The sequence below is a fragment of the Eschrichtius robustus genome, chromosome 1, assembly GCF_028021215.1.
Source record: "Eschrichtius robustus isolate mEscRob2 chromosome 1, mEscRob2.pri, whole genome shotgun sequence".
Classification (NCBI taxonomy): Eukaryota; Metazoa; Chordata; class Mammalia; order Artiodactyla; family Eschrichtiidae; genus Eschrichtius; species Eschrichtius robustus.
Genome location: NC_090824.1, coordinates 176,765,776 through 176,774,063, shown reverse-complemented (window position 1 = coordinate 176,774,063; position 8,288 = coordinate 176,765,776). Strand labels below are relative to the sequence as shown.

The 8,288-nt window shown below is 41.4% G+C and overlaps 1 protein-coding gene across 1 annotated transcript in view; it reads right to left on the bottom strand.

Moving 5' to 3' along the window:
* Nucleotides 1-4,858: 4,858 nt before the first annotated feature.
* The window catches only part of ITIH2 (inter-alpha-trypsin inhibitor heavy chain 2), a 38,067-nt gene continuing 34,637 nt past the window's right edge, over nucleotides 4,859-8,288 (bottom strand). Inside the window, exons 20-21 of the mRNA XM_068538365.1 lie at nucleotides 7,139-7,250; nucleotides 4,859-5,165 (exon numbers count right to left, since the gene is read on the bottom strand). Of these exons, the coding sequence (XP_068394466.1) occupies nucleotides 5,018-5,165; nucleotides 7,139-7,250 (260 nt within the window). The 3' untranslated portion in view covers nucleotides 4,859-5,017. The remainder of the gene's footprint in view (nucleotides 5,166-7,138; nucleotides 7,251-8,288) is intronic.

The window sequence follows — 8,288 nt, the reverse complement described above, 5'->3', positions numbered from 1 at the left end:
ATTAAGCAGAACGTGTAGAGATTTCCCACGTGCCCCCTGCCCCCCGAGCCACAGCCCCCCTACCATCAGCATCCCCACCAGATGGTGCATCTGTTACAACTGATGACCCTGCATGGACACGTCATCCTCACCCAGCGTCCGTAGCTGACGTCAGGGTTCACTCTTGGGATTGTATGTTCTATGGGCTTGGACTAATTTATAATGAAATATATTCACCATTATGGTGTCATGCAAAATAGGTTCATCAGTCTAAACGCCCACCTGCTAAGCCCCCCTCCCCTGCCTGCCTCCATCAAACACTGATCTTTTTACTGGCTACATAGTTTTGCCTTCCCCAGAATGTCTGATAGTTGGACTCATACAGTATGTAGCCTTTTCAGACTGGCTTCTTTTACTTGGTAATATGCATCTGTTTCCTCCACACGTCTTCTCGTGGCTTGATGGCTCTTTTTTTTTTTAAAGTGCTGAATAATACCACCTTATCTGTATATACCACAGTATATTTATCCATTCACCTACTGAGGGACATCTTCGTTGCTTCCAAGTTTTGTCAACTATGAATAAAGCTGCTATAAACCTACGTGTGTAGATTTTTGTGTAGGCCTAAGTGTTCAGCTCATTTGGGGAAATACCAAGGAGCGTGGTTCCTAGATTGAATGGTAAGATTGACTTCCAAAGTGGCTGTTCTTTTCTGTTTTCCCGCAAGCAGCGCATGAGAGTTCCTGTTGCTCCACATCCTCGCCAGCGTTTAGTATTGTCTTGATTTTGGCATTCTAATAGGTGTGTAGTAGTAGCTCATTGTCTTAATTTGCAATCCCTAATGACATATGATGTTGAGCATCTTTCCATATGTTTATTTGCCATCTGTATATCGTGTCTATTCAACTCTTTTGCCATTTTTAAATTGGGTCATTCACTTCCTTATTGTTGAGTTTTAAGAGTTCTTTGTATATTTTGGATGATTGATAGTCTTAGATAATGTCTTTTGCAGATATTTTCTCTCAGTCTGTGGCTTCTCAGTTTTTGGAAAGCTATTCTTTTTCACCAGCTTGCTTGAGGTCATCTCAAACTATTGGCATTGATATCTTAGGAAACCAAATTCCTTGAGTTTTCTTCATCAGGAATGCCGTCAGATCCCATTGCCTTATTTGCTCTTTTTCCCCTTGTGTACTTCTAACTGCCTATCAGTTTTTGCTGACACGTTTGAGTGAATTTATTCAACAAACATTTACTAAAGCGCCTCCCGTAAGTAAACGATTGCAGGAGGTGCTGGAGATAAAAGGGTGGGAAGCAGGTGTAGGCCCAAGATGGGTGTCGTGTAGGAATTGAAATGTTCAGTGAATTGATATTCATTTGATATTCAAATGAAATGATTAGCCAATAAAGAGAAATTAGCTAATTTGGAGTAGCTACTTAAAAACCCACCCTGGGACTTCCCTGGCGGTCCAGTGGTGAAGTCTCTGCGCTCCCAATGCAGGGGGCCCGGGTTCCATCCCTGGTCAGGGATTTAGATCCCACATGCCGCAACTAAGACCTGGTGCAGCCAAAAAAAAAAAAAAACCCGCCCTGATTTTGACATACTGCAGTGAGAGACCTTTACTGTTACCCGTATATACCTCAGTTCCCACTCTGGTGAAATGGGATCACAGGATTAGAATATGGCTCAGCCTTCGTTGTAAGTTCGTCATTAGGTTGACTGAAGTGACCCCAGAAACGTTAACTGGGTAATTGAATCACTATACCATTAAAAGGAAGCATCCTTGATTTTTCTTTCTCTCACATGGGTATTTCAGAAAAAGTCACCCATGTAGACTTTGCCAGTGTGAAAAAGTGTTTGTTTGTCTGTTTGGCCATGCCTCATGCTTGCCGCTTGTGGGATCTTACTTTCCTGACCAGGGTTCGAACCCGGACCACGGCTGCTGAGCCCTAACCACTGGACTGCCAGGGAATTCCCTGAAAAAGTGTTAAGAAAGGAATAAGACTACTAAATTATTATAGCATATAAGCATTTTTATGTATCTAGGCAGCCAGGTAATTTCTACTTTCATCTTACTGGGTCTTTGGAGTCTTACATCTCTTTCGATTGGGATAAGGCTGAAGAGAAGATAAGATGTTCCTCCTTATGGTATTAAGTGATCCTTTAAAGCAAGTAGAATGATTTGCATAAGACCTCATACCATTAGGTACTAAAATAACTGCTGATTCATAGTTCATTTCTACTACACATAGAGACACTCTCTAATTCCCTTTTTTTTTACTTATTTCTTTGGATTGCCAATTTTCCAACTCTAAGAAGCCTTGTTTAATTTTCAGATATTAAAAAACACAAACAAACAAACTTAGGACAGAAGTATGATCTGAACGCAGTCTTGTTTCTCAAACAAAGGCTCTTATTTTCCTGACAGTTCTGACAATAAGACATACATATCTAATTGGTTTAACGGGAACTGTTTAGATTGATACTTACAAAAAGCTTTGACGATAGGCTACTTTTGTCCTAAAGAGGAATATGTTTGACAAATACCAGCCCTGTAATACCCCAGCTTTATACAAAATTAAATATTGATCAATTACCAGTGGGTTCCAAGGTGCTTCAACGAATAAACAGAGATAATTGTCAACTTGATTTTCTTCATCACTGAGAGCATAATACTTTCAGAACTAATCAAGAGGTAGGCAGTGGAATAGTTCCTTCTTTTCCAGTGATTCCCATTGATGTGGTTTCTTCATTTGAAATTCAAAATTGATTATTCACTTATAGTTCAAAATTAATTATATAGAGAAGGCAATTTTCTGGTCTCAAGAGGGACACATGTGAACAGTATTAATAAGGTTATTTTTACAGGAAATGAATCTTAAAACACCAGCTATTAATAAAAGTTTTGATAATTTGAATAACATGGGTTTGATTTTAAATCTAGTTTCTTTTGCTAGGACTATGTTGCTCAGTACTCTGCATGTAAATTTACACCCCAAGATTTTCATCATTATTGTTAAAACTACTGAGCACACGTAAAATACTAGGAATAGAACTAACCTTATATAGCTAAAGGTAGCAGTTTTAAGGTCAAAATTTTTTACAAAGTAACCAGTATAAGAACCCACTTTTGAAGTTTGTGTTGAATATTAGCATTTTAAGATTAGTATTTTTGAAATAGGGATAGAAAAGATGTAATAGATTTTTTAAAAAATCATAGGTGCCATAGGTGACCAATTTTTATAGAAGAATGAAACTAAAAGGCAATGCTATTTACCTCTTCAGCACTGAGGTTATCTTGAAATTATAGAAATAATCACATGTTTAATATTTTGCAATTACGTCAAAAGATGATCACTTGCTTTCTCAAATATTGGTTGGGTATGTCCAAAAAGAGGTAGTTTTGTCTACTTTCTAAAATGAAAAATGGTTTTTACCAAATTATGGAGAGAAAGCTTCATAAAAATGTACCTTAAAATTTTTTTTTAAGTGCAATTTCATCACTTTGGCCTTTGAACATATATCCATTTTCAGAATAGATTTAAAGGAAAGTTATAAACAAACGAAAGCAAAGAATGATAATGGATCAGACTTGCACCAGCCTCCATAATCACGTAAGCCAATTCCTTATAATAGATCTCTTCATATATATATATATATATATATATATATATATACCATTGACCCCTGAACAACGTGGGTTTGAACTGCATGGGACAACTTGTATGTGGATTTTTAAAAAACAAATATAGCACCTGTTGTTTCATTTTACAGATCTTTAAAATTAAGTATGGGGAAAAGTTTGTGTTTCATTAGAGATCACAGTATGTGGAATCAAAAAACTAGGGCTTGAGGACTTACCTTGTGCTTCAGTGGTTAAGAATCCATGTGCCAATGCAGGGGACATGGGTCCAAGCCCTGGTCCGGGAAGATCCCACATGCCACAGAGCAACTAAGCCCATGCACCACAACTACTGAGCCTGCGCTCTAGGGCCTGTGAGCCACAAGTACTGAGCCCACGTGCCACAACTGCTGAAGCCCACGTGCCTAGAGCCTGTGCTCTGTAACAAGAGAAGCCACCATAATGAGAAGTCCGCGCACCGCAACCAAGAGTAGCCACTGCTCACCGCAACTAGAGAAAGCCCGTGTGCAGCAACAAAGACCCAACACGGCCAAAAATAAATAATATAAATAAAAAATAAATTTATAAAAAAACAAACAAACAAAAAAACTAGGGTTTGAGTCCTGATCTGTTCTATACTGTTTCAGTTTCCTGCCCTTGGGTGAGTCATCTATCAATTCCTTTGTCTTTGAGACAGAGATAAAAGTTTGTTGATTTTCGACTGTGTGGGATTTTGGCAGCCCTAAGCCCCACGTTGTTCAAGGGCCAACTGTATATGTGTGTACGTTTATATATGTGTGTATATATGATATAGCCATCCTACTAGTTCTCTTTCTCAGGAGAACCCTGACTAATACAGGCTTCTTGGACTAAAAAGGGTCTCTGAGGCCAACACTAAGGAGGGAATTTTGGCAAAGCATCATGGGCATCATAGGTGCCTTGGCAAGGTTATCCCTACAGAGGGTGACAGGGCTTTATATACACATATATATAACTACAAAACAATTAAGTGACTTCCCCTGTTCTTATTCCAAGTTCACCAAATAACCTCATAATTGAATTTCCCATGTAACTGACAACCTAATAATGTATTCAGTTGCAAGGTTGAGGACCTGACACTAAAAACAGTGAAGTCCTTACTGTAAATGCCAAACCCAGGACTCCGTCTGGACGGCAGCTTCACTCACCAATGCAGCCCTCCTCTGCACGACCTCGATTAACACATCTTCCCATCTGAAAACGCAACAACATCCTAAAACTTCTTTGCAAAGTATTTATTTTCTTCAGGTGTGTTAACAGGTTTTATAAACCACCATGATATCTGGTTAGTTTTTAATTATTCAAACTCAAAAATGACTACAAAGGTGGCAGGAAAAAAATGTATATTTATACATAGAATTTCCCCAACTATAAACTTTTCAAGGCCATTTGAGAAAGCTGTAGAGCTGAGGCACAAAGTAATCCTTGTAATGTCCGTCGATGAAGCCTTTCCCACTGTTGTGCACAAACCAACAAGGAACGTCGGTCCCAAACACTCTGTCTGTCCGGTAGTCCTTCTGCAGGCCTCTGCAAGGAGAACGATGGGCGTGGTTAGGACACAGACTGGGGCGTGGCCAGCCTGTGTATCAGAAAGAAGACACACTCTCCCTCTCTGTTTTCTGCCCCCTTCTAGCACCGTATCTGCTAACACCCCCGTGCCCCATCCCCATTCCCCAAGTCTTCCCCAAGTCATACAAAGCACCAGAGTCTGGGGCTTGGTTTAGAAAGACAGACAATAAGCAGTGTGTCCTTAGAAATTCAAATAACCTGTCTAGAGATTGACCAATATGGACTTTTCCAGGAAGGTAAAGAGTGCAAATTAACTTTCCTTTTTTATTTTTTCCCTGCCGCCTTAGCGGAGGGGAGGCCCACGTATTCAGAGGCAGTCCTCTTTCTGGACATGGGGAAAGGGACAAGGGGGCAGTGGGAACTGGCTGGGGGCTGTGTCCTCAAGGTTGCCTAGGGCTGGTATAGTCTCCAAATTAGCACAGAGCAAGGAAGAAGCTGCCAGATTTAGCAGATAACAACGCAGGATGCCAGTTAAATTTGAATTTCAGATAACCACCACTCATGTTTCAGCAGAAGTATGTCCCAAGTATCTGAAATTCACACTTTCCTGGGTGCCTTGTGTTTATCTGGTGAGGCTGGAAGAGGATCCAGCCATCGTGCTCTCTGGGGAGCCGAGGCTACTGCAGGGAGGCTGCGGGGCGGAAATAACGTTCAAACGGAAAGAAGGTGGAAACGAAGCTCCAGCTCGCAGGTTCCCTGCAGGATGAGTCTGAGGTGCCTCTCACCTTGACTGCAGGGGTGACTGTTCTACTTAGGGGCGACGCCGGCTGCTCCTGAGACATCCATGTCTTTCGTTTTAAGGGTAAAGAAGTTATACGGTATATTGCCATTAATGAGCTTTAAAACATACATCTTTGCGCGTGGCCCACGGGTCGAGTTAGTTTCCGCTGTGCGTCACGAGGTGCTGGCAGTAGATGAAAATGGGGCCCAGCCTTTACCTTTGGTCATTAGCATAGAGTAGATGTGTGTTTACCAACCTCAGATAACTTGTTATTACTGTGATCAACTGTGCTCAGCGTTGCTTCTACGAAACACGCTCACTGACGCCCAGTGGTAACTCACTGATCTCTGGTAAACCCATACTAGTTGAGTAGTGTACTCACTAAGAGCCCATTGTTTCAGTTCACAAATCTATTTCTGTGGTAATTTCATTTTACTGTTGTAATTCTATGGTTTAATGATTATTGTAATTTTATGGCTTAATTGTTGTAATTTTATGGTTTAATGAAGTACATGGAAGCCAATGACATCCGTGTGCCAAAAGAGTCATTTCTCATCGAGCAAAGTTGGCTGCTTTGTAAAAACTCTAAAAAGGCCCCGAATTCTTTAATATGATACCAAATTAGGCCTGGGTGAGACAACTGTAAAAGACTGGGAAAAATGAAAAAGACGTATACAAATTTTACACTCAGGATGCTTTACAGGTATCTATGTTCTCCCTTCAAAATGAAGCATATGGATCCGGTTTGTGTAAGAAAAGCTACACCAAGACGTATTCAGTAGATTCAAACACAAACATGCATTCAGTGGATAAATACTCAAAAAGAAAGCTCTAGGCTTACGTAAAAATCTACACATTCTTTCGCTAGCACTAAGGCGCGTAGATATTTTTATGATTTCTTCCTCTGATCTGCTTTTTCAATTATCCAGCTTGTGGCCATATGGCTTCTAATGTACAAAGGTGAGAATAGTAGATTAATTAATCTTGGCATTTGATGGTACGTACTTATGTACCTGGTCATTTTTTGCATTTTGGATGAACTCTCTGCAGTGTCCTTACGCCAATGCCATGTATGTGTCTCTTCCTGGTGAATTGTTTAGTGTGACACAGGTAAAGCTTGAAATGACTTTTCTTGTTCTTCTATTTGGCTGTGTGAGTCCAATCCTAACAGGAGCCCTTTTTGTTCCTGTAGTATGCATCTGAGACATACCTGGTGACACTCAGCTTTTGTCCCTTCACTTCCATGTTTGCCTCTGGCTTCTCAGGGTCCTTTCCTGGTCGCTCATTGAAGATACGTATCTTTGGCTCATACATGAACTGGCCTATGAAACAAAGTCCAGACGTTTATTTACATGTAACTCAAAGGAAGACAGAAGGACAGCCTGGTCATGTGATCCAAGCTGCATTTTGGTCCCCCCATCTAGACTTTCTGGGGTAGGCAGATGTATTGAGAGGAAAAGGATGCAGATGGGGATGGGTTCTTCCTGAGGGCAAATCCATGCTGCTCACTCATATGTCGTTTGACGTATGAGTCTGATCGACTTGACCCTAAGTAAAATCGAACACCCTGATGGTGGGGGTAAAGGTCAGCACCTGAGAGTACAGCTCAAATCTAGAAACACGTTTGGTTTGTGATGTTATACAGTACGCTTAAATTGCCACCGTTCTTTAAAAAGGAGGGAAGGTTGACCTGGACGCCCTGCTTGTTATCACAGACTTCCTAAACCAGTTCACTTCCCTTCAGTGAGAAAAAAATCTTCAGCACAAAACTTACAATGTATCCATCCCTTCTCTTAATTTGCCCAGTATGTGATGAAATCCCAGCCCTGGGAAACTTTGTCTGGAGCAGCAAATAGTCCCATCTATAGCATTACGAGTTGCCCTGCACTGCTGTGTTGGGTTGTAGGAATCATGTTTTTTATTCTCTGTATATTATGATGTTTTGACATCTTAAAAACTCCGTCTGGCTGGGGAGAGACTGCGCCTCCCTGGGAAAGCCAATTCTGAAAGAGAGCAAAGGACTCAGCCGGGAGCATGGTGGGGATCTGCAAACGAACCAAGCCAGAGCCGGACCTCCTCTCTCTGGCCTGGGAGCCCCAGAAGGAATCATTCCAGGGCCAGGTGCCAGGCAAGGAAAGACCACCCTGTAGCCCAATGCCCACTGAAATTATTAAGCTAGCCAACCCCAAACTATCCTGCTCTGTCCTGTCTTTGCCACAGAAACCCCAATAAAGGCTCTGGCCTGGGCCTACCTCTTGCTTCTGCTTCTGGTTCCTGACCCAAACCTGGCCTCCCCGTGGCCCTGCATGGTGAGATGTGTCTCATGTTTCTATGGAAACCGCGAGCAACGGTAAATGTTA